Source organism: Lissotriton helveticus, chromosome 8 (genome assembly GCF_964261635.1).
Source record: "Lissotriton helveticus chromosome 8, aLisHel1.1, whole genome shotgun sequence".
NCBI lineage: Eukaryota > Metazoa > Chordata > Amphibia > Caudata > Salamandridae > Lissotriton > Lissotriton helveticus.
The window spans coordinates 1,703,868,722-1,703,894,293 of NC_136069.1; the positions used below are offsets into that span (position 1 = coordinate 1,703,868,722).

At 42.3% G+C, this 25,572-nt stretch overlaps 1 protein-coding gene across 1 annotated transcript in view; it reads right to left on the bottom strand.

Moving 5' to 3' along the window:
- LOC144772152 (pepsin A-like) overlaps positions 1-25,572 on the bottom strand; it is a 76,805-nt gene that overhangs the window by 27,664 nt on the left and 23,569 nt on the right. The window contains exons 3-5 of the mRNA XM_078656300.1: positions 24,971-25,088; positions 15,066-15,184; positions 11,520-11,716 (exon numbers count right to left, since the gene is read on the bottom strand). Of these exons, the coding sequence (XP_078512426.1) occupies positions 11,520-11,716; positions 15,066-15,184; positions 24,971-25,088 (434 nt within the window). The remainder of the gene's footprint in view (positions 1-11,519; positions 11,717-15,065; positions 15,185-24,970; positions 25,089-25,572) is intronic.

The window sequence follows — 25,572 nt, forward strand, 5'->3', positions numbered from 1 at the left end:
CAGCACCATCTTTGATAAACACAACTCATATATCAGCTACTTATGCAACACATAGGAGACATCTCACTATGCTCCACAAGTCTGCCATTGCTATCAGCCCCCTCTGCTACTAAACCATGTTTTATACTGTGCTGCACATCACCTCAAGTATACTTCAGAGTGCTCCAGAATTGTTGAATATCAGGAGACTTATCATCAAAAAGGCATGGCCTCCATCAGTCCTGTGGCATGGCCTAAGCCTGTTCTAAAGAGATGTCAGCAGCTTCATCAAGCTCCGAACACAAGACCAGGCTCAGTGAGTGCCAGGGTTTTGGACCCTCAACTCAGATGGACCTGCCTCCCAATTTCTAAGTCTGGCCTAAAGGCAGCTTTAACTGTTTTGCCAGGCTCATGTTTTCTAAACACAGATGAAACAATATATGCCTACATATAAAGGGGTTCCCAATCAATACTCTTTCAACATTATTCTGTTGTCATATCACTCACAATTTACTCCCTCCCAACCAAGCAGAGGCTATAGATCAAAAGACCAGCCCTCTTCAGCAGTGTGGATGTTTCCGCTTTAAGTGACTGTGTTTGCCCTTGCACTTCAACAGATACACCTAAAATTAGTTCCCAAAAATAGACATTTATTATAAATATGAATGTTCATTCCTCACTATAAACCAGCTACGGTGTATTTTAGGCCTGGGCGGAATTTGCATAGTCGCGTTACGCAAAGTTCTGCGAAGATGTAAAAAATCTATGTGAGCACGCGGCATTGTTCTGCCCGTTCGCGTTGCGGTTTTCCTGTTTGGGGACACTGTTTGCGTGTTCGGGGGGGAAATATCTTGCGAACTTGCCCATGTGGTCGCCAATTGGTGCAGCCATCTTGTTTCACTTGTCCCACCCATTTGCGATGCGTGTTTACTGTTCGGGCACGCGTATGTCCGATGGCGCATCAAAATGCTGTGTTCACGATCGCCAAAATCTCATGGCGCACGCGAATGGATAGGAAAACTCGTCGCACATGAGTCGTTTAATCAGGTGCGAACATGCATTTTGAAAGCGCGAACAAGGAAAAAATCTGCTACACTGCGGATCGTGAAATTTTAAGCAATTCCGCGTTCTCCACAGAATGCTGAATTGACAAAATTCCACAAATTCCACGAGCGGAACGGAGTTTACCGCCCAGGCCTAGTATATTTATTTATCCTACATAAAACAAGCACAAGTCATTAGAGTAGCCAGAGTGAATATGCAGATTTTTGGTTGAAACCACCCCCACCACAGACTTGTGATTGGCATTTAAACCAGTTCTATCTGACTTGAGAGAACCCTCCAGTAACTACTTGTGGACCTGCAGCTCCCCAACTGGAATGTTGTACAGCACTGTCAGTGTGCCGATAAAACTCCTCTCAAATAAGACACAGAGCTTACATCCACCAAAACTTAAGCCACCGAAGCTTAGTAGCCATTGTACATTAACTATATCTCACGATTGTACAATGCACTGTCTTCTCCCAAGATATGTTGTTTGCGGTGTCATAACTATTAGTATAATAACTATTATTTTAAATGGTAGAACCGATATAATAGAAAACGGTTTAAGCTGTGCATGGAGCAGGTGCAAGTTTTGATTAATGTAGTGGGCTACTGAGTTAAATGCACAGTGCATGAGCTGCAGGAGGTATAATAGATTGAAGGTGTTGCGTAAACTATACATTACAGTAATACACATAAGGTTGCCCATTTAATTGGTACAGTGCAGTGGGATAGAGTAGAATGAGTGTCATAAAGAGGAGTGGAGTAAAGTGGAGTTGCATAGTTTATAGTGGAATACATTGTTATATAGTGCAGTTACATGTAGTATAGTACAGTAGCCTGGCATGCACTAAAGTGGACAGGCATATTGTAGAGTTGAGTAAAGTGTTATAATTTAGAGTGGTGTCCTGTATAGTACAGTGGAGTGGTGTGTCGTTGAGTGTTTGAAAGTAATGTAAAGTGGAGTAGGATGTTGTACACTAGGGTGTAGGGGCATAGAGTGGTAGGTTTTACAATGTAGTGTAAGGGCATAGAGTGGAGGACAGTGTTGTATACTGGCACACCGTGTAGTGGAGTGTTGTACAGTGGATTTGCTTAGAGTGGAATACAGTGGGTTACAGTGGAACAGTGTGGAGTGGAGTGTGTACTGTGCCATGCACTAAGAGGGGTAAAGGCCAGTGGAATGGGATAGCATAGAGTGGAGTAGCATGTTTTATAGTAGAGTAGCGTGGAGTGGAGTGGAATAGTATGCAGTGGAGTAAGGTGTTGTAGAGTGGAGTGCCCTGTGGTACAGTAGAGTATAGTAGTGTGTCGGTAATGATCATAGAGTGATGTAGATTAGAGTGTCATGGAGGGGATGAAAGTGTTGTACAGTGGAGTAATGCTGAGTAGAGTGCGGTACAGTATTTTAGAGTGAAGTGAGATAGACTGCAGCACAGTTGAGTGGCATAGAGTAGAGTACAGGGGAGTGCCATAAAGTGCAGTAGCAGAGTACAGTGGTGTAGTGTCTCAGATTGAAGTATATGAAGTGGGGTGGGGATGCATACAGGGAGATGCTTAGAGTGTACTAGACTGGAGAAATGTGTCATTAAAGTACTCTTCATCATAGTAGAGTGATGTACACTCGTATTGGCAGGAGTACATTATTACACAGTGTAGTACTATATTGTGGAGTACAGTGTGGTATATTGGAGGTATGTAGACTGTTGTTCAGTCGATTATAGTGCTGTTGAGTGAAGCACAGGGGACTGGTGTGGAGTGTAGTTGGGTGGAGTGGAGTTGTGGAGAATGGATTAGCATAGAGTGGAGTGGCGTAGAGTGAAATAGCATACAGTTTCCTGTCGTACAGTGGCATAGAGTGGAATAACATAGAGTGTGGTGTAGTATTGTGACCAGACAGCCTCGATCAGTCACCCTCTCCCTTGGAAGTACCACACTGATCTGCAGAGTCAACAGCCCCAACAGCAGAGGACACTCCTCCACACTCCACTTTACAAGTTCACAAATGCAAGTTACTTTTAGGAAAGATAAATGTTTGGTCTAAGTTGACCTTTATGGATACCGAAAAGTGGTAAATTTAGGGTTTTGGTCTCAGTTTACCTTTGTGAATCCGGAAAAATTGTAAAGTTGCACAAAAGTGTACATTTACCTTTGTGAATACTCAAGATGTGTAGTTGGCATTCTGCAAAGATGGGTGTCCCTGCTGACTTTTTGAGGTGTTTTCTTTAGTTAACGTGTTCAATTGGATAGTTGTATACAAATTGCAACCATTTGTAAAAAAGTCAGACATAAGGGCCCAATCTTAGACTGAAGTATAAGTTTATACCTGAAGTCAAAGTTTACCCTTCTGAATCGGACCAAGGTATTCTACGGAGAGTCGATTACAGTGTTTCACAAAAACATCCTGCTAATGTTACAGTGTGACTGAAATAACAGTCGGGTGCATCACAGGAAGTCGCCAACCTCCTGCCTCATGAATAAAAATGAGGAAAGAGGAATTTTATAAACCCCTGTAAATGCCTGGGAACACAGTAGTGGAGGCCTGAGAAGAACAGCAGACCTCCCATCCTTGCATTCGCATGCATTCCTAGTGAACACATTTTTTGTACTTATAGAAACATTGACTAATTTTAGGAAGCAAAATTTCACTTGGAACAAATGACATCAGCGATCATGCAGAGGTCCCCTACAGCATTGTCAAGTTACATTGAGGCCACTTGTCATGATTCGAAGTGGATGCGGGCCAAGAGGAACAGCTACCCCACTCTGAGTCAGTTTCCATACTGAGTCGGGTGCCTTGAACTGATTGATAATTTGTGAACACAATTGCTCTTCCAAATCATCAATACATTACATTTTGGCTACCGAAAGAGGGGGGGAGGGAATCCCTTTTCAAGCACCCTCCTCCTTACAATTCAGACCAAGGGGCCGATTCTGATCTCATTCGGAAGGGCTCCTAGAGGCATCCATCAGTAGCGAGTCCGAGTCGTACTCCTGATTTCCGTGTGACTCGTACAGCTGTATGAGCGAGCAAGTATGATGCGCTTCAAGCCTCGCGCCACGACCGACTCATACCCGTAAGCGATGCATGCACAGCGACTTAAATCTGTCTGACGCATACAGTGCAATGCGTATGGTTTCCGGCCGGCCAAGTACGATACACGTTGCGGGCAGCCAATGCGAATCAGAGCCTCCGGCTCAAAAAGCTCCCAGAAGAGGTCTTTGGGGGTCTGCGCCTGACCCACCTTCACCCGGGGCCCTATGACTTGGACAGTCGGGGGACCCAGGGGTTCCACTCACCCATGCATTTACTTTGCGGGGGCACCATTGCAAACATGTAACAGGGGGCCCCCTTTTCCAAGACGTACATTTTTCACGATGGAAGCCTATGTGCATGACGTACAACAGGCTCCTATTGACTTTAATGGGGCTCCAAGCGACCCGAGTCCGTCAGCTCTGCAGTGCTTCATACTCTGTGGCTCGGCGCCCCGGATCATGAGTCGGTCGGAAAGCTCTACGGGACTGAGTAGGCCATAGGGCTTTCCAAGCGAGATCAGAATTGGCCCCATAGTTGTAAAAGTTACCTTTACGTTGGAAATACTTTAATGACATACCATTTTTATTTCAGACATAAAGACAAGGCTTTTGATATAAAAAAAAACAGTGTTTCTGCTAATATCCGAGTTAGTGATCTTAAACAATCAATCAATAAATCAGTAGTGGGTCACTTGATGTTATACAGTTATATTTCTACCAATCCTAATATTGCAGACAGACATGTAGCCAATTCTCTGATGGCCCTTACTATGGTCTGACCACATCTAAGTCGGGTGGAGAGACCACTATGTTGGTGGAGAGGAAACTCCGTTGTCATTGCAATGGAGTTCTCTCCTTGCCAGCATATAAATTAGGCCTTTAGTCTCTGGAAATTATACTAGAATATCGATGTTGAAATATGGATGTGGCACAATATCTACCTGCAAGAATATCGTCTAACAGAATACCGACATGTAGATAAGAAATATTGTTTTACCTAATGTCGAAGTTAGTAATATCGTTAGTAGAAATATTGTTGTTAATGATAAAACAATTTATTTTAGTGTTCTGTATTTTAGTAAATGTGTTAAAAGTGTGCTATTTGTATAAGTATAGCTTATTTTTGTATTGTATGTTTTACATTTTTAGAAATAATGAATTGTATGATAATTCATTTTTGCGTATTTTAGTTCCGTAGCGGGTAGTGGATTTAAAGGGGAATAGGGTGGAAAGTGATTTAATTATAATATATTTATTAATAATTTTTAGAAGTTAGTAATTTTTTTTTTTCACAACCAAAGAAGTTAGTAATTTTATAAAAAATTATATAGTGTGTTTTAGTTCTGTACCAGGTTGTGGGTTTATAGGGGAATAGGGTGGGAATTAATTTAATTATAATTAATTCATTATTCATTTTAATTAATTCATATTTTTGTAGTTAATACTTTATCTTGTTAATTGTGTTAATTCATTTGTCATTAACTAGTTACTAAATGTCTTTTAATTATTAATTGTTACACATGTTAATTGTGCCATTTTTTTAGGAGTGGGGTGTGGGTTTATACGGGAGTAGGGTGGAAAGTAATGTCATTATATTTAAATACTTAATAATTTAATTAATTAATATTTATGTATTTAATAATGTGTATTGTTGATTGTTGTATTTCATTTGTTATCAATTAGTTGTCATTGGTTTTTAATGATTAATTATTATTTTGTAATTATGTTAATTTTGGGTTTTTTGTCGGAGCGGGTTGTGGGATCATAGGGGAGTAGGGTGTGAAGTAATTTAATTTTAATGAATTAGTTAATAATTAGTATTAATTCATATTTGTGTATTTAATAATGTATTGTTGTTAATCGTTTTAAATAATGTAATAATAAATAATTAGTATTTGGTTATTAATTATTAATAATTTATTGGAAAATATGTCAAATGTGTCATTTTTGAGGAGTGGGTTATTTATTCATAAGGGAGTAATGTGGGAAGAAATTTCTATTTACTATATTTAGTTATTGCTATTTCAAAGTCTTTAATAGTGTGAATTAATTTATTACTGATTGTTTTTAATTTGGTTGTTCATTCTTATTAGTAGATTAATTAATATTGAAGCAATTATGTTAATTGTGTAATGTTTAACTATATTAGTGGTGTCATTTATAGGAGGATTTGGAGGGAAGTAAATTATTTTTTATTATTGAGGTGTATGCTAATTGGAGTTTATTATTTTGCTGAAGTGGAAATAGTAAATTATTCCATTCTGCTATCCAACACTCTCCCTACTATTGTAATTGTTGGAGTGGGAATAGTAATTTTATCCCCTACACTATCCAAACTTTCTCTACTGTTGCACTCCTTAGAGTGGGAATAGTACATGAATACCCTCTGCTAACCAACACTTTCACTACTGTTGCACTTGCTGGAGTGGGAGTAGTACATGTTTCCCCTCTACTATCCAACACTTTCTCTGCTCTTGCACTCCTGGAGTTCGAAAAGTAATTTTATCCCCTTGGCTATCCAACACTTTCCCTACTCTTGCACTCCCTGGAGTGGGAATAGTAATTTTATCCCCTCTGCTATCTAACCTTTTCCCTACTGTATAACTTGCTGGAGTGGGGATAGAATGTATTCCCCTTCGCTATCCAACACCTTTGTATAGTTGCATGTGCTGGAGGTGGATTAGTAATTTTAGCTCCTTGGCTATCCAACACTTTCTCAACTGTTGCAGTTGTTGGAGTGGCAATAGTAATTTTATCCCCTATGCTATCCAACACTTTCCCTACTGTTGCACTCTGTAGGGTGAGAATAGTTAATTATTCCCCTCTGCTATCTAACACTTTCCCTACTGTTGCAGTTGCTGGAGTGGGAATAGTAAGGTATAGTAATTTTATCCCCTCCACTTTCTAACACTTCCCTACTGTTGCACTTACTAGGGTGGGAAGGGCAGACATATAACTGTTTTTTATTGTCGATCACTGGCAGACAAACCCCGGTGGAGGGAATAGTAAAAAAGACAAGATGCTTCCCTCGCCAGAGGAGATGACGCCCACTAAAGGGTCATTTTTCAAATTTTCAAACTGAAAATCCCACTTTGAAATGTTCTTTTTGAAAAGAAAACAGTTTGGTGCAAGGCTCCATCATGATAACCGAGCCCCACATCAAACTGTAAAATGCATGGACAGGAATTGCCTTGACAGCGGTTCCTGGCAGTGCTAAAGAAATTACCTCTAGCTTGGCAGTGATTTCTAAATTTGAAGGATGTCATCTACATCTGGGCAATAGTGTTATTGACTCAATGGGCTGGTGTAAAAATGGGCCATCCACCAAACTATGAAATAGGCCCTCAGTTACTTTTTTGGAGTTCAGATTCTTCCCATCTGGCAAGGTTCATGCTTAAAAAGGCTGGATACCTTCTCCGCTACAACCCCCTTAATTATATTTCCTGTTGCGGAGTAGGAGCAACCTAAATCTTTGATCCAGCAACAAGGCACCTTCATCAGATCATCTTGGCAAGTTTATCCAGATCCTCTGGAGAGCTGTGGTTCCAAAAGGTTTCACGATTTGTTAGTAGTGGTATACTTCGACACCAGCCAAGGGTCCAGGACCTTGGGAAAGCAATTGAGGTTCATGATTCAAGCAGCAGGGTCACTGACAGCTCCAGGTGGTACTGGGCAGCTAGAAAATTGCACATTAGGCTTCTTGTAGCTTGTTGGGTCCCTGTTGCAGAAACATAAGGTCAGCAATATGAACCTTGGAGTCTGGCCTTGGGTACAAGACTGAGAGCAGGTCCAGTCTTCTTGGTTCTGCTCAGGTCACAGACTGCAGGTAAAGTCCTCGTTTGTTTTTCCTCAGTCCAAGAATGTGTTCTGTGGAGGTTAATGGAGATACCCCATTTATTCTACATAACAGCCGGCCTGTGGGTTGGGAAAACTCCTTTCCTTCCCCTATCCAAAGGCGAAAAGGTTTGCTAGGCTTGCCCTACCCAGCTTAGCAACACGTCCCGTGTGCCTCACTCTTCACAAAACTAATATCAGAGAAACATTCCACCCCTGTGCAGAGCTCTTTTGCCCGCCTCAGAGGTATGGGCAGGGAAATTAGCAACCCCTACCCTGTGGTCAGTCTAAGCCAGTTCTGAGAGCAGCTTTTCACCCATTGGAACTTGTGCTCAACTGGCTAGTGGGACAGATGCAGATGACAGGCCCAAATGTTAACTATTTCTCCCTGTGACAGAGCTCGCCTCTTTGAAGGTAATTAAGTACCTGCCCAGATGGTCAGCCAGAGAAACAGAACACCTCCACACACCTGAGGCTTTTTTCTGAGCTCTGGGACCAGGATCATCCTTCATCAAACATCGGTTCAGCCATGGGTGATAGCTGGAAGACCAAGCAAATGGGTGTCTAGAGACTTTAGGCAGGTAAATGCTAACTTTCTAAAGTTTTAAAATATTTATTATAAATCAGACTTCACCTATTAATTGGGCTTGTAATACATAATTGTAAAAACATGAACCTTGTTGCCCTTTCCTAGGCAGAGATAACATTACTACATTTAATATTGTATCCAAATACTTTCCAATGGAACAGCCAACCCTCCCACAGTTAAAATACCCTTTAGGGCTCTTTCGCTGTAAGGACATGTTTAACATTCCTACTTTCAAATACCATACACCATGCCTTACGGGAAGTAAGGCCTACTTAGTAATAACTTATTAATATTCATATGGATTGTGTAGGCCTTTCAAAAGGGGTTATTTTGGGAGGTTGAATTTGCGGGCAGTTAAAACCTGGACGGCCAGCCTATTTGTGAGAGGTCTGCGGTCATGTTTATATTTTCACTGGAGTGAACGGCACAATAGGTGCTGCAGTCCACCGGTGACATTTATCTTACAGGCTCCTATTGCACCCTGGTTTTATATACTAAGGACTTACAGGTAGTTAAACATACTAATCGTGGGATGCCCATTTCGTGGGAGAGTGGAACACAACACTTTACCTCAGGTTAGCAGGGGCAACATGCTCAGAGTTCTACGGCCAAGAAAATCAGGGAGGGCAAAAATCTGAGGCAATACTGTGCAAATGATGCTAGTTTCCAAGGGCCGTGATACTAGAGTTCATTATTTACTGTTTTAACAAAGATCTTGCTGATGAACACTAGGTGAGTGATGGGATAGTAGACGGGGGTCATCGGGTCCAGTGTAGGATTCTTTTAGGAGTCTTGAGAGCATCTGCGAAGATGCCTGGAGTGAGGGAGGCATTGACAATGGTGACCAAAGGTGAGGCAGCATCTCCAGAGACAGCTTTGATGAAGGATGAGGGTACGTTATAATTTTCATAGGAAGTTGCTCTGAGGGGTTGAGTATATCAGTGTAAAGTGCAACATATGGGCTTTGAAGGTTGACCAGTGCGAGGGACAGATGTAAGAGTTGAATCAGGCTTGGTGTCATTGATGTGCTGTTGGATATTTTGTACTTTACACTGGAGGATAGGTTGATGGCAATGTGCTTTTCTATGGAGTGGTGAATAGGTGGGTACAGCAGGGGGTTTATCAATGCTTGATTGTCTACAAAAGAGTTCTGCTTCTGTTGGTGGCTTCAGTGATGGTGGTGGCATAGTACCATGCTTTGGCAGATGCGATGAGCCATCTGTGTGTGCACGGAGGGACTTTAGTACCATGAGGTCATCAGAAAGTATGCCTTTCCTCCATTTTCTTTTTTGTCTGCAGATAGATCATTTATTGCCAGCAAGGTGTTTATAGTATCACGGAGCTGAAGGCTCTGACTTGCATGTGTGGGTTTTTAATTGGGGGTTGGATCTTCAGAGTTTTACAAAAAAGTGTTGACGTTGTTTAGACGGGTGGTGGCCCCAGACAGAGAAGAGTGAAAGATGAGTTCAAATATTAGCTTGTCTATGGATATGTCTTTGAAGGATCAGAAAGTTAGGTCTTATCTTTTTATATTGACCTACGTTTGTTGGTAGGATGTTGACAATAGAAATAGGCATGGCAAAGTGGTCGGTCCAACGCAGGCATGAGGGAAGTTTGCATTGAATTATTGGTGATATTGAGAAGACGAGATTGAGGATATGGTGTTTGAGTCTGTTGGTTGTGTAAAATGCTGCATCACATTTAGTACATCAATCAGGCTGAAGAGGGTGCCTCTTGTTTGCTTTCAGCTTCTGTTGTCTGGGAGGTGATACCAGCATGTTGGATGAGTGAGGTGGTGAATTGATGTGCAAATTGATAATTGAAGGCCTTGTTCTGCTTGGGAGGCCTGAAGGTGAGATGGAAGGTGGAGTTTTCAGCTGCAGAGAGTGGGACATGACATAGCAGCAGCTCCATATATTTGTGCGTCTCTTACGAGCCTAGGGGGAAGAACTAGGATTACTCATGAATGAAAGCAAAGCATCTTTCCTTCTTCAGTGCACAATGCACATGATGGATGATGTAGCCTGTGGGAAGAAGGACATGGAAGGATGTGAGTTTAAACCAGGCTTCTGAATAGGGTCTCTATCTTGTGAGAGGTGGTGAGTTATGTGACATTTGCTCTTTGGAGTACTGTAGAGGGAGCGTTGTTCTGTAGTTTGAGGGTGTGTCATAGTTAGTGACATGTGTATGAGGTTGGTTCTTTGTGTTATGGAAATGCTATTTAAGTGTTTGGGTGGTTTTGGTATGCATTTGATTGTGCGGCTTGGCAGTGAGGGCTGCAGGATAAGACACATGATTGAACCTTACCGTATATGTTTCATAAGAACAGGGATTCTGACTCAAGGCCATATGAATCCAATTCAGGCAATGCTCTTGTCTGTGCCTTGCATTTGATGGGGATGCCTGGGGAATGGGGTGCTCTGAATATTTGAAGTAGGGTGAAGGAAAGAAGAGGGAGAGTAGGTAGTTCATTCAAACATATATATTTGTGGAATGTGACTTGTTGATCAGGCCTAAAAACACAATGTAATAATGCAAGCTCATAAAACCAAAACCAAAATTTAAAATGGTGAGGAACTGTGATACTCTGTAACAGTTTGGTGAATTTAGACAAGTGTCATCTTGTATCTATATTGATTGAGCATGTGACCGCCGGCCCAAGGAGAGGTGGAAGAGACAGTAGATGGTGACTGCAGGAAGCATTCTGGATTATTAAACAGGAGATGCATCAAAGCAAAATTAACAATGTTTTAGGTCTTTCCAGTTTTTTATACCCCTTTTGTTTAGCACCTTTAATGTGGTTGTAGTTAGAGTATGTTGTGTACATGTTCAGCTTCTGCTTGCCACACTATTGCAGGAAATGTGGTGCCTGCAAATTGTTAAATAGTAATATGCTTCCTGTTAGTCGTCTTATTTCAGTGACAGGATTCTGGTTTTCAAGCAAAAAACTTCACTCAATTCTAAATGTGAATGCTTTCTTTGATTGACATCCTACTCTGTTCAACCTTTTCCTATTACCAGAGGAAACGTCACCTACCTGCTCAGGTAGATGGAGAAAAGGTCATCGGGGATCAAACCCTGCTTCCACATGTTGTCGTATACTGTGGTCGTTCCATCACCAAACATATCGGGATATGACAGTCCCAGGATGCCATCAAAAGGAAAATTGGCAAAGACGTTGTCTTCAGCAGAGGTCAAAGTAAAGGCCTGGTTGGTGACCACAAGAGTTCCAATCTCAAAGGAGAAAGACATCAGAAAATGTTCAGACTTATCTTTGTAATTTAATATGTGAATACCTTCATTAAGGAAAAGAAAAAGCAGGTACATGAAATGTAACCTAGTGAGTAAGACAGGACATCCCTTCTATCACACCGCTTGATAAACCCCCAAAGAGCAATCAAAAGAGACACAATGCCTGAAATTTTTTTTATGAAGTGCTATATGTCACTGATATAGACAGAAAGATTCTTGCACAGGGTTCCCATCCCAATTATAATAAGGAATACTTGTGAGTTGGGGATATCATATTTATTTCGATTTTTTGGTTAACATAGTAGAAAATACATTCAAGACAATACATTTCCACAAACTGTACAATCATCCTAAGCCACACACCCACAGTCTTTCAAGCAAACGGTCAAACGCTGACTCAAACATACTCAAATGTTCCATCAGATAACAATGCAATAAATGGTGCTTTACACAATCAATTAATCCAAGAAAAGATTCACAACAATAGAAAAATCAGATATTATAGGGTGATAAGGAAAATCGAAGATCAGTTGGTTGTCTTTGTAAAGAACTGATACATTAAATAGTCAGATTTTTTCTCCAAGGGGGAGAGGCCAACAAGGGAGGCACAAGGGCTCCAGCGCCAATGCGCGTTTCGGTGTCAGACCCACATTTGGGTCACACCTTCTTCAGGGCGACAGGTTTGTGTGCAAGCAAAGGAAATATGAAGCACCTGGGTTAGATATCCAGAGCGACTACCCATGTCTTTGAAGGGCAGACAGAGTGATTACGCAAATTAATACATAATGCATGGAGGGCTCCAAAATAAGGCCAGCATGTGACTTTGTCCAGAGGAAAATGGGCACAGCCGAATCTTCATGAAGAGAGATGCATAATGCGGAACAAAGTTCTAAGCGACATGAGGCATAAAGGGAAAGTGCTTGGCGTCTCGGATGTGTACAAGCCGCGATCTTGCTTGGATGTTTTTTTAAGCGTCTGATCCACCTCTCAAGTATTAAAGCATATGGGCATTGGACATTCCCTTTATGCCTCATATCACTTAGAACTTTGTTCAGCGTTATGCATCTCTCTTCATGAAGATTCAGCAGAGTGTCTCTTTTGATTGCTCTTTGATTGTTACCCTGCTCTCTCTGCCTCATATCCGCCTCAGAGGCCCCCTTGTTTGAGTGGTTGATGAAACTCCCAGCCATGGGGCATCCAGACATTGAAAACAGGAATCCTTGATCCCATCCCCTTCGCTAACTTGGGTCAGGCATAAGAAGGCAGAAAGGTAGATGATGCGCAGGGTCAGGTTTTGAGATTAAGAGTCTCCTTCTAGAACATTAAAGGGTAAACATATTCTCAGTGAGACTCCATTGTCTATTGTCTATTTCAGGATTTAATTTTTTTCAAGAAAATTGGCTAATAATTCATGCGGACAAAGGAAGGAAACAGCGGTGGGCGACTCCTGAATGACCCAGGATTCTTTGGAGAGGCATGTAATAGACAATGGTTAGGAGGATCGGTTTCATGGATTACAGAGGTGAGGACAAGTAAAGGCATCACGGGTGTTACACCCATCTGCAAACACCTGAGGCGAGAAATTTATGGTGGAGATAATTAATTTGCAATGGAAGGAACTTCTCTACTCTGACACCAGCAGAAAGAATCTTGTTGCAGCATCAACTTACAATAAAAATGATGATGCAATGGAGGCAGTTACTATGGATTACAACATAGGATTGCAACAATTCAGTAGAAATTAGGAATTCAGTCTCAATAGAACTGATAAATTATAAAACTAAAGTGTATCATGATTTGCGAGTGCTTCAAATCCCCCTCTGGGGGTTCTAGTGATGACGTCCCAGTGTGTCCTGGTTGAGGAGTGATCCCAGGACTTTTTTCATGGGCTGTGATTATCTGCTGCAGACTGCTAAACTCATGTAAATTCTGCCTCAATTTCAATACCTCTACCGCTTGGGGGCACAAAAACCCTAAGCAGGCACCAAAGCCTGCTTCTAATTTTAATATAGGGAAATATAATATATGCTTGTTATTAAACACAATGAGGCTGGTATACAAGCCTCTTGTGCCACTTTTGTCTCATTGTTAACACTGGAAAAGTGACATACAGGTGGCGCAAGGGGCTTGTAAATAATCCCCAATATTGAGGGGCAGATTTACAAGAAAGTAACGCATCTGTAGAGATGCGTCACTTTCCCTGCGCTATCCGGAGAAACCTTTGCACCACTACACTGCGTCTCTCCTTATGCCTGTTTCAAGCAGGCATAAGATTTTGACGCAGTGGCATCCTAGAAGTGACGCAGTGAAATCTTGTAGATTTCACTGCGGTTATTTTTACGAAGCTTTCCAGCATGGGAACGCCCACCCTGCATACATTATACAAGGTGCAGTTATATTGTGACGCAGGGCATTACAACGCGACTCATCTCCCTAAATACCTTATGTTTTAAATTGCCCGCATATTTTAAGCCGAACACGTATGTTTGTCTGTGCTACCGTGTGATTTCTGGGATGTATGCCCTGGTGGAACTTATAGAAACAGTTGCTGGAGGGAGCGTGTTAAGATCATTGAATCTGCATTATCCGGCTTGAGCCACCACACCTACAGCCAAATGTTTTTTTTGTCCCTGTTCTCTTCTGTTAGAACATATCGGCACCTACTTTAGGTACAAGCCTCAGCTTGTGCACTCTAAGATTACCCTGATGGCTTTCAGTCACCTCTCCAATCAGCTTAAAGGTTCATTTTGAAGGTGGCCCTTTGAAGAGCCAAACCAGGTGCATCCCTTTATCTTCACATTGGACTCTGAGGCACTGTAGCAGGAGAGTTACCAAATATGACAGGCAAAAGAGTCAGTGTGCCCTGGCTTTCATCTTCCTGGTGGACATTTTTTCAAAGTAGCCGCTATCATCAAGTAGATCGTATCGATTTATCAGGCAATAGCAGTTAGTTTGCTGACCTTGTAAAGCAGGGACTAGGGGCCATATTTACAAGGAAGTAACACAGCACTGTGCCGCAAGCCATTTGGCTGTGCTGTTCTGTGTTACTTCCAAAGAGCAGGGATGCTCATATGTACATTAATTTGACATGTCTCTGAGCTCTCCCCGGCGCTGGTGCACAATTGGATGCCATTCGCCAACCCAGACACCTTTGCACCATGGTTCAAGTGTGCCTGCGTTGCGAGGATGATTGTTTTTGTGTAGGAAGGGACACCTTCCTTAACAAAACCAATCAGCCCTAGTGATACCCTGGTTTCTGTTCTATGTCTCAAGTGTATCTCAAACATGGTCAAAGTCTATAAAACTCATGCACATTCTCCAGTCCACTTACCTGGACAGTGTCATTGGCCAGGACTCCGGACACGCTCCCCATGCCATAAGGAAGGACACTCTGGATATTGTTGGACTTGAATGTTGAAGAACTGGCTGAATCGAAACGCCAGTGATTGTCTGCGGATATAGAAGTGTTTAATGCTTAACAACGTGGAAGATAAGATCACGTATCAGCTAAGAACATTTTAATGATACCACAATTGACCATTTGCCATGCTCTCGTTCAATGGAAAGGTGCTGGGGCTCTCACTCCAGCTCATGCCTCCCATTGGTGGTCTTATTTGTCTTTTGTGAAACCTTGACTGAGTCCCTGCTTTGAACCGATGGCTGAGATCAGTTTTTGTTCTTCGGCTCTTGTGCGCCATTGTGAAAAGCTCAACCCTTACCCCTAGTAAAACGTGCTGGTAACAAGAGAGTAGACAGGCAAACATTAGAAATGATGGAATCTACAAAGAAGCACCATTTGTTTTTATCAATATTGTTCACCTGAAAGTATTTTGTAAGCACGTCCAAAACATCTACGATATGGTCTTAGATCTCAACCTAGACTGACTTTTTGTCATGGAAACATGGCTTAAGAAGCCGTCTGGGCATCGTCCATGCCCTCCTCCCTGGCTATCTAATACATAAACAAGATAGACTTGAATCACTGGAGAAGGGTCACTATATTATATAACATTACGCTCAAAGGGTCTACATTCAAACTTACTTGTCCTAAAGGTGCGGAAAGTCTTGGCTTCTGCTCCCAAGTTGAATGTTCAGCCTCCTTCTCTGGATCTTTGATCTATCGCCCACCAGGTCCCAATCTACGCTTCGTAGTCACCTAAGCCCTCTAACTCTTAGATATTTGACCTTCACCCCACTCGGGGATCTTACCCTTCATTTAGACTAATAGCGAACCCGGAGTTATACATTTCTTAGATACCTTAGAGACCCCGGGCCTAGATCAGTGGGTATCTCCCTCCCCACCTTCTGCTGGACAAACCCTCAATGGCATTTGCTCAAACATTCATACCCTTAAGGTTAACTCTCCAGTTACCTTATCATGGCCAGACCACAAGTATATCCCCTCTGGGATTAGACGTCAGGGCACTACTACCCATTTGGGACCCAATTCGGTCATCCCCAAAACTGTGCACAAATGGAATGAAATGCAAGCTGATCTGGACCTCAGCACTGACGCACGTGCTCTCAGGGCCATCCTATCAAGGACTCCAACATTAGACACCGAGCACTTTAACTCGTGGATATCTACGCATAATCATACCTTTGTCCCTCCAGTCCCTTCAAAACAGAAATTAAATACCAAAGTCTCAGCTCCTTTGTATACACAAAAGCTGACAGAGTTACATCTACATTGTGGACAGCTGGAGTGTAGATGGCGAAGAGATTGCAAATTAGAGGAGCTAATACAATGCAGAATGGCTCTCAGAGCCTACCATCAACAAATTAAAGTAGAAAAGAAAGTCCACTCAGACACAAAAACTGTGAAATCATTTACCCACCCTAAAAATACTTGAACGTGATATCCCCCATCACAGAACCACTGTAATCAAATTGCTATTTTTTTTTCAAAGAAGATACAAAATGTACAAACTGATTTAAAGATGATATCCCCTTCAGAATCCCAGAATGATAGACCGATTCTTCAATCATTTTACACCATTAGCGTGGAACAGTCACGCCAAGCTATTCTTGCTTGCAAGTCAGGATTCCCCTTTGACCCCTGCCCCGTGGAGGTACTACACACTATTATAGAGATTGTCAACGATCATTAATCAAATAATAAATTCCTCACTCTCCTTTGCGGAAGTACACTCGGACTGGAAATCGCCGCGCGAAGTGCCTTTCACTTCTCTGAGCTCTGCATTATCTTTCTGAGCATTCCATAGTATCCTGCTTGCCGCCATGATGCTCCTTTGGAGTGATAGTCGCGCATTCCAAATATTATATATATACATACAAAGCATCAGCCATCTCTAGAACTCCAGCTGTGAACACAGGCTCCAGGCCTACGAGGAATCATCTCTCTGTCTCTACTGACAATTAAAGGTGTGTTTGATGAAGAAGGAATTGAAGCCACAAGATATCTTGAATGCACCAGAAAGTGGCAAGAGAGCTTTGCAGCCATGAACTAACCCCCTGCAAACTTTGGGGATGGGACATGGGGTAACGGACAGCTTTGAGAAAGGCACCAAATGGTGCTTAAAATAACCAATCTGGGTAATGCCTTTTTCCTGGCTGTGCCTACAACCTGGTACAGAGCTTGATCACCATAGCTGTGGAAGCCAGTCTCCTGATTTTGCACTAACCACAGTGTAGTAGTAAGTAGAGTTTATAGAATTAATCAAATATTACAATATATTTTATTTTATTGAACTCCATATAACAAAACTTTTTTTATCCATACATACATCCATAAAATTCATTAAATATGTCAAATAATACATAATTGTTAAATAGCACTGATTAGCCATAGAACATTAAATACTAAAATCAATAAAAGATAGACAATATAAACATTTAAGTTGGAAGTCGAAAAATGAAATGCATAATATCTTGGAACAGCATCAACTGCCAAATATTTAACACAAACTAAACAAAGATTAGACCTTAGAAACCTTAAGCATATACAGAGACATCAGCTGGAATGGCCAAAATATCAATTCATCCTGTGTTGATTATTATAACTATATTACAAGAGAATATGAAATGTCATATAATACATTAAAATTCTGATTACAATACATGGGAGTTGAACTTGCTGAAAAGATCTCCTGAGAGATAAACTAGATTTCGAGATCTTAATCAAAATAAGGTTCCAGACCATCTCAAACTTCTTAAGTCCACCAATTTCTTTTTAACCTGCTTCATTTTCCGGACCAATTCATTTTTAGATGGTATAAGAGCCGTTCACCATCTCTGAAGCTAAAGAGATCTGGGGACAGCCTTTGCAATACATAGTGATTTGATCATCTTGTCTGAAAGTACAAGGTCTGGGTCATAGCCAAACACTATCAGCCGAATATTCCAATAATTGATTTAAAACATTACACATAGTGTAAATAAGCTTCTAAAGTGATAGGATTCTAAACTGTTAGATGCAGGCAGCCAATTTCAATGCATCTTATCTCCGAGACCACAATTTCAAGAATGCGGGTTATCTTTAGGTCATACTTAATAAGTGCATCTGATCTTACAATTTCCATTAAAAAGTGTTGTTTCTTAAATACAATTTCTAAAATGCATAAAAGTATTTTTTCCATAACTACATCAATTTAGGACAGATACATTTGATATGCTAAAGGGATTTAGTCAACGCACCCCTAATGCCACCTGGTTCACCACCGACCTCCAAGAAGCCAGACACTCCTACAGACGTTTCGAGAAACAATGGAGAAACAACAAAACCACGGAAGACCTCACCACTTACAAGAACACTATAACAGAACAACACCAACAGGACCTTTATCCGGAACAAAATCCTTACCAACCCTGAATATTCCTGCCTCTTAATAGAGTACATATAGGAATCTGGGTCCACATGCTTGTATGTTTTGGCTGTTTAGTAGTAAAGGTATCACTGGGGAGGATTTTCCAGAGTGATCGATTCATTTGCCCTAGTGTCTGTAGTTCAAGCAGGTCATCAGATTCTAAACCCACCAGTAACATGTGCAAATCCATATACTTGTATATAGATTTACCCAGTTCTTGATATGTTACATGTTTTATTGAAGTTGGGGCTGCTTTTGTACATTCGCAGATGAAATTTATAATGCTTCTATAGTGAAGTGATTTTGAAGATTTTACACCAAAAACTAGTCTTATAACACAGTGGGGAGTTGCTGTGCGTAGATGTAATAAATTGCGTTCACGATGCATAAAAAGTTGATCAAGACTGGAAATGACCTTGTGATTCAGTGCAGGAGATGCATACAGTAGATATGGAACTAATTTCATGTTTAAGGCTTTAAGTGTTGGCCTAATAGCTTTTCCGCCAAACATGTTTTTGAGTCTTAGAAACCATCTGGTAATCTTTGTTTACCTAGTGGCCAGATGGTTCGACCATATGATAACTTGGTGTCGAAAGTCACTTTGAGATAGTCATATTGTATACCATTTCAATGTAAGTGTCTTCTAGAAGCCACCCCATGGCTTTAGTTTGCTGCCCAAAGGTCATGATTTTAGTTTTGGACAGATTAGCAATTGATCCATTCTCCAAGCAGTAGTGCTGTAACTGGTTAAGTTGATACCATGGTTTTTTTGGCGTATATGTCAGGATCACCAGATAATCGGAGTACGCCAAATGTGTTATTTTTATACCTCCTGTTTTTGGAGGAATACCCTGATCTGACTTTAATGATTCGATTAAGTTAGTTATGTACAAGGAGAATAATAGAGGGGCAAGAATACATCCTTGTCTAAGGCCGTTCTCAGTGCAAAATTTAGAAGACAGGGTATTGTCAGTTGATAGCTTTACCTGTAGCCATGTTTCTGTATACCATTCAATCATAAAGTGCAGAAAGTTGGGATCTATTTCTCACGTTATAGGCTTGTCCCACATCCATTGCTGGGTCACTTTGTCAAAAGCCTTGGTATAGTCCCCTAAAAAGGTGAATAGCGTTGTTTTCGGTACATAGGATTTTTTTCCCAATTAGAGCCAGTGTTGTGATATTATCAACTGTTGAAGAGCCTACGCAGAATCCTATATGTGTTGATGAAATTAATGTTTTTTCTGCTGCCCAAAGCATTATTTTGAAGCTGCTTAGCAAACATTTTGCCTTCAAAATCTAGGAATAGCATTGATCTATAGCTGGTTGAATCTTGTTTTGCACCTCATTTATATATCAGATGAGCAATCGCCCCTTTCCCAGAACATGCAACTTTCCCATCCTTAGTAACATGTGCGAATGGATGTTCTAGCAGTGTGCTCTAAAAAGTAATATCTAACTTTACCAGATCTATAAGTAAACCATTTGGTCCCACTGCGTTGGACGAACGAGAACGTGTTATTAGCTTTGATATCTCCCCCTTTGTAATATCCGGATATGTTCCAAGTTCTATTAGTGGTAAGAAGGAGCAAGTGATTACTGATGTGTACAGGGACTTTATGTGAGTTTCCCATTTCTTACTTGAAACCAACAGATCATCTGCCTGCTTATACGAGCTTGTGTCATATCCCACCAAAGTCCAAAATGCTTGTTCCATTCGTGATGAAATGGCATGGAACAATTTTGTGCATGCATTATCTTCACCGTCCCGTTGTATCAGTGTGTTTCTAATCTTGAATTACCTCTTTGGAATTTGAAATCTGAAGTCAGGATCCTTAGACACAGATATTTTAGGGTATGTCGCACCAACTTAATACATTCTCTTTGACTAATTTAATTGCTGACCATTAAATGAGAAAAGGTGTTTGGTCCTGGATTTTGTAACTTTGTCATCACAACTGACAATATCCACTCTAATATGATTTGCCAGGTGTTCATCCGGTCGCCACCTGTCTTCAATTGAGAACAATCTCTTTTAATATATGATGCAAAGGCTCTGCCCAGATTTGAGGCTTTCTCTTTAAGCATGATGTTCCAGATGAGCCTCTTGCCATTTACAGCAATCATTCGGTCACAGTTCGCCGCTGCCCTGGCCTTCCACTGATCATATTTAATGTTCACTACTAACCTGTGAGGATCAAGGTCATTGTCAGGCCTCTGAATGATAGTGTATCTTTTGCAAAGATGGAAGTATGAGTAATGCACAAAAGTGTAGTCTATGATGGTGGAGGCCACAGCTCCCTGATACTTTGGTGCCGTGGGCTGATCTTCCCCAACCCTCCATTTAGTGCTCTATATCCAGAGTCTACCAGAAAGTTACATGTAAGTCTGGTTTGTGCATTGGAGCCCTTTTGTTTTTCCTTTAGTAGAATTTTTGGATGAGGAAGGAGTACTGAGGATATTGCTAGAGCCCACATTGCCTAGATGTCTGGGGCCAGAGGATGTGTAGGGTGCTCTGTACCACTATGTAATGCAGAGAAGACTTAAGTCTGTGCATCAGATGAACATCTGGGCAAAGTGTTGTATCACAGAACATGCATTGTTTCAGTGTAGACATGGGATGGGGCTTTAGTTTAAGGCAGGCTGGCTATTTGAAGTCTCTGGTCTGCCTTTTCCTTTCCAGGAGTAAAGTGGCCTGGCTTTCAAAGGGGGTCAGAGCCCCCTGGAGGTTGGTGTATTGATTGACTGCACTTGGCTGCAGGGCAATGCCTTGGAAGGCCAGGGCCTTATTTTGCACTTATAAGTGTTGTAGTCATGGCTGAACTGACTCTGTAGAACCTGTAGCCAGTTGGCCTCTCATTGGCCCCTTTGCCTCTACTCCTGCACCTGTAATATGGAAACATTGTAAAGGAGAAAGATTCTCTCATTTACTCCCCCTTGAAATCATTCTATATAGGTGAATCTTGACACCGGTATCTGTGAGTAGACCCCTATCGTCTCCATGTACGTCACACCGGTGCTAAGTTTGCACTGAATGACCTGCGTTGTAGAAGGGGCTGCCCAAGCATATGCGATCCCTAATGCACTGTAATAGGATTCAGGGTGCAAATGCTGATAACTGTGTAGAGCAGGAGAAGGAAGGGAGTGAGGAGTGTTGAAAGTTTGCACCACTGAGGGCCTGATTACAATCCTGAAGGATGGGTTACTCTGTCACAACGGTAACTGATATTCCAAACGCCAAAATATAAATCCCATCAGCTTGGCTATCCATCACCGTTGTGATGCAGTAACCCATCCGCCAAGATTGTAATCAGGCCACTGAGTCAAGAAACTGTGCACTAAGCTGGATGCACACAGACACCAAGTACTGAGTTGAGGCGTGGTCATAATGTTACCATCCAAACAAAGTCATACATTTAGGATTCTCTTGAACTTTGGTGCTTGTTTGCGGCCATCACACTTTTTTCTCTACCTCTTACTCTCACTACGTCTTTTTTATCTTTTTCTTTCTCAAGCCCGCTCTTTCTATGCCTCTATTTGTCTCTGTCTCCCTCGCTGATCCCCCTCTCTCTTTGCAGGAACGCATCATATGTAACATTATAATGCACATTCCTGTCCTTTCCTAGTGCTGGCTCACTTTTGGCTACCTATCGTCAATGCAGACACACTGGCGTCATGGTTCAACGGTGCCTGCGTTGAGGGCAGGGACATCTTTCTGCACAAAAATAATCTGCACAAGCATTTTCCTCTTTCGATATGTGCTGCAGAAGGAAGCACAGATAGAAAGAGGAAGACATAAGGAGAAATAAAGATATTTCTCCCTGCTATGCCTTAACAGGGGAGGTATAAAATGTCGAAGCATTCCCAGGTCTACCACTGGTTGTGAATCTGGAAATGCAGCAAAATCCAAGGGTGGAGGTGTGTGAACACCCACGCTCCACCCATGGAGTGTCTCCCTGGGGCAGAGTAACGCAACGCAGAGATGTATGTTCTGTTACTCCAGATGTATCAAGCAATGCAGGCATGACACATCTCACTTAGGATTTGTGTTGCCCTTGCGCCCCCCTGCGTGGCACTAGTTCAATGCAAAACCTTGATAAATTTGGCCCGAGGTGTAATTAATTAGATGTCCTCCTTTACCAGAAACTGTTTTTTGTTATTATTTCACCTTTTATTTTTGTGAAGACCATTGCCTTGGACTCGTGGTAGTTTTACTTATTTTCAGGCACTTTATGCTGCATTACTGTGCAATAAAAATCTCTTTTTTAGAGCTTTAAGTGAGCGGGCAAGGCCATCTGCGTAGAGCAGGTACCTAATCAATGCATTCTCTAGTAGCAATGCTGAGGATGGCGGTTCTTCTAAAGTGACTACTAAGTTATTAATGTACAGTCCTAAATACAGGTTAAGCTGCGCGAACTTGACCCGAATCGGGTATCAGAGCGCTTTGCATAGCACCAGTTGCATTACATGAGGACACATTTATTTTGGATAGGCACGGAAAGATTAAGTGATTTGCCCAGAATCACAGGATGTTCAGCGTCATTGCCGAGACTTGAACCCGGTTCCCCAGATTCGAGGTCGAACGCCCTAGCCATTAGGTCAACTCCTCTCCCCAATGCCTTTGAAAACTCTTTGAATGTGAGTTATGTACCCACATTTTGTTTGTGTGAACATTCTTGTAATACACCAGCTAGCTAGTATTGCTAATGCAACAGGAACATGTTAGGAGAGACCAGTATTCACCCTTCAAGGTAAAAGATATCCCTCTATCCCCACCGGCCTCCGTGAGCACTCTTCGCTCCAAGGCCTTTAAGTGAATATTGTTGATGCATAAGTACCTTCTAGTCGACACTTCTGAACAGCAATCCTCATGTTGGGGCTAAATGTTATTGATCCACCCCATTGAACTGCTAGTGTGAATTGATTTTAATTATGGTACATAGAATGACTACATGAGTGCGTGATTGTGTGTATGTGTGCCTGTGTACAGATGTGTGTGTAGTATCCTATTGTTAAGCCAGGTGCTGGGTAGAAGAAAGCACACAACAAATCTTAAATTGTATTTCATTTCATTATATGGAATGCATGTGTGTGTTTGTTTGTGTATGCGTGTGCGCATGCATGTATGTGTGTTTGTGTTTCATTGTTGGGCCAGCTGCCAGGTAGAAGACAGCACGCAGCACAACTTGAATTGTTTCTAATTCCGCTACAGGAAATGTATGTGCATGTGTGTATGTACATTTGTGGGTGTGTGTGTGTGTGTGTGTGTGTGTGTGTGTGTGGCTGTGCATGTGTGGGTGTGCATGGATGTGTGTGCATGTGTGTGTGTGAACTTTTGTGTGTGTGTGCATGCATGTGTAAGTGTGTGTGCACCTGTATGTGCATGTGTGTGCATATGTGCATCTGTGTGCATGTGTGTCCTTGTGTGTCTGTGTGTGTGTCTGCGAGGGTATGTGTGCTTATATGTGTGAGTGTGCATGTGTGGGTGTGTGCATTAGTTTGCGTGTGTGTCTGTGTGTGTGTCTGCTTGAGTGTGTGTGCTTATATGTATGAGTGTGCATGTGTGGGTGTGCATTTGTGTGTGTGCATGCATGTGTGTGCATGCATATGTGACTGTGTGCGCACATGTGGAGAAGTGTGGCTCAATGGTTAGAACGGCATACCCTGATGCAGAGGTCTGGCCCGGGACCAGGGTTCAATTCCCGCCTCGGCAGGACTTGGGCTTAATTTCCTCGGACCTGACAATTCTCGCTTCGGTGCCTATTCTAATCATGGGTCCCACGTTGCAACTCTGGGCAATAGCTTGCTTAATCTCCACAACGGCCCCAACAGCGCTGGGATGCCTGGCTTCACCTTGGGGGTGCCCAGGAGTGGACATTTCACAGGGAAAAGCCAGGAAGGGTTCCACAGCGGTATGAGTACAGCGCCGGGATGCCCCGTTGCTGAGGCAGCCGTGCGCTTTACAAGTACAACACATTTACATGTTTGTGCATGTGTGTGTGAACTTGTGTGTGTGTGCATGCATGTGTGAGTGTGTGCGCGCATGTCTGTGTTTGTGTGGGTGTGTGCATGTGTGCGCTTGAGTGTCTGTGTGTGTGTCTTCGTGGGTGTGTGTGCTTATATGTGTGAGTGTGCATGTGTGGGTGTGTGCATGTGTGTGTGCTTCGGTGTGTGTGTGTATGTGTGCACTTGTATGTGTGTGTGTGTGTGTGTGTGCGAGTGGGTGTGCATGTGTGGGTGTGGGTGTTTGTGTGTGTGGGTGTGTGCGTGAGTGTGTGTGTGATTGTGTCTGCATTTTCAAGGAGTCCCAATGATAAAGAGTGACATAAAGTGAGGGATTCACGGTACAGCAGGCTTTGTGAGAGATATTGCAGCTCACCATTGTCAATTCAATGTTCATACACATACTTACTGCAGGCAGGACTCTTGCAGTCTGTGGATGGTACCCAGAGATTGGAGGAGCCTGTGTCAAACATCACCCTAAAGGCCTGAGGTGGAGTCCCAATGGAGATTGTGCCATAATAGACCACCTGAAGGAGAATTAAGGGAAATCAAATTACAATTTGTAGAATTGCGACTCTTTCATGTGTTTATATTCTACTCTCACATCCGCAATGCACACACACAACTAAAGCTCAACCCAGGCAAAACTGAGCTCCTACTTCCTGGGAATAGTGCCCCTTATTGGGGCCCCCAGTACTGGCCCATCGAGCTCGGCACACCTCCCTCTCCTGCTGGCTGTGTAAAGAGCCTTGGGATTATCATCGACTCCGGGCTCACCCTTAAGTCCCAGGTGAGTGCTGTAACATCCTCCTGTATGTTCCAGCTATACAGGATACGGAAAGTCGCCCACCTCCTGACGCCCGAAGCCTTGCTGCAAGTCTTAATCGCCTTGGTGATGTCTCGGCTGGACTTCTCCAACTCAATATACCACGGCCTCCCCAAATCCCAGCTGTCTAGGCTACAGATTGTCCAGAACCAGGCTGCTAGGCTGGCCTTTAAAATCCCCAGATG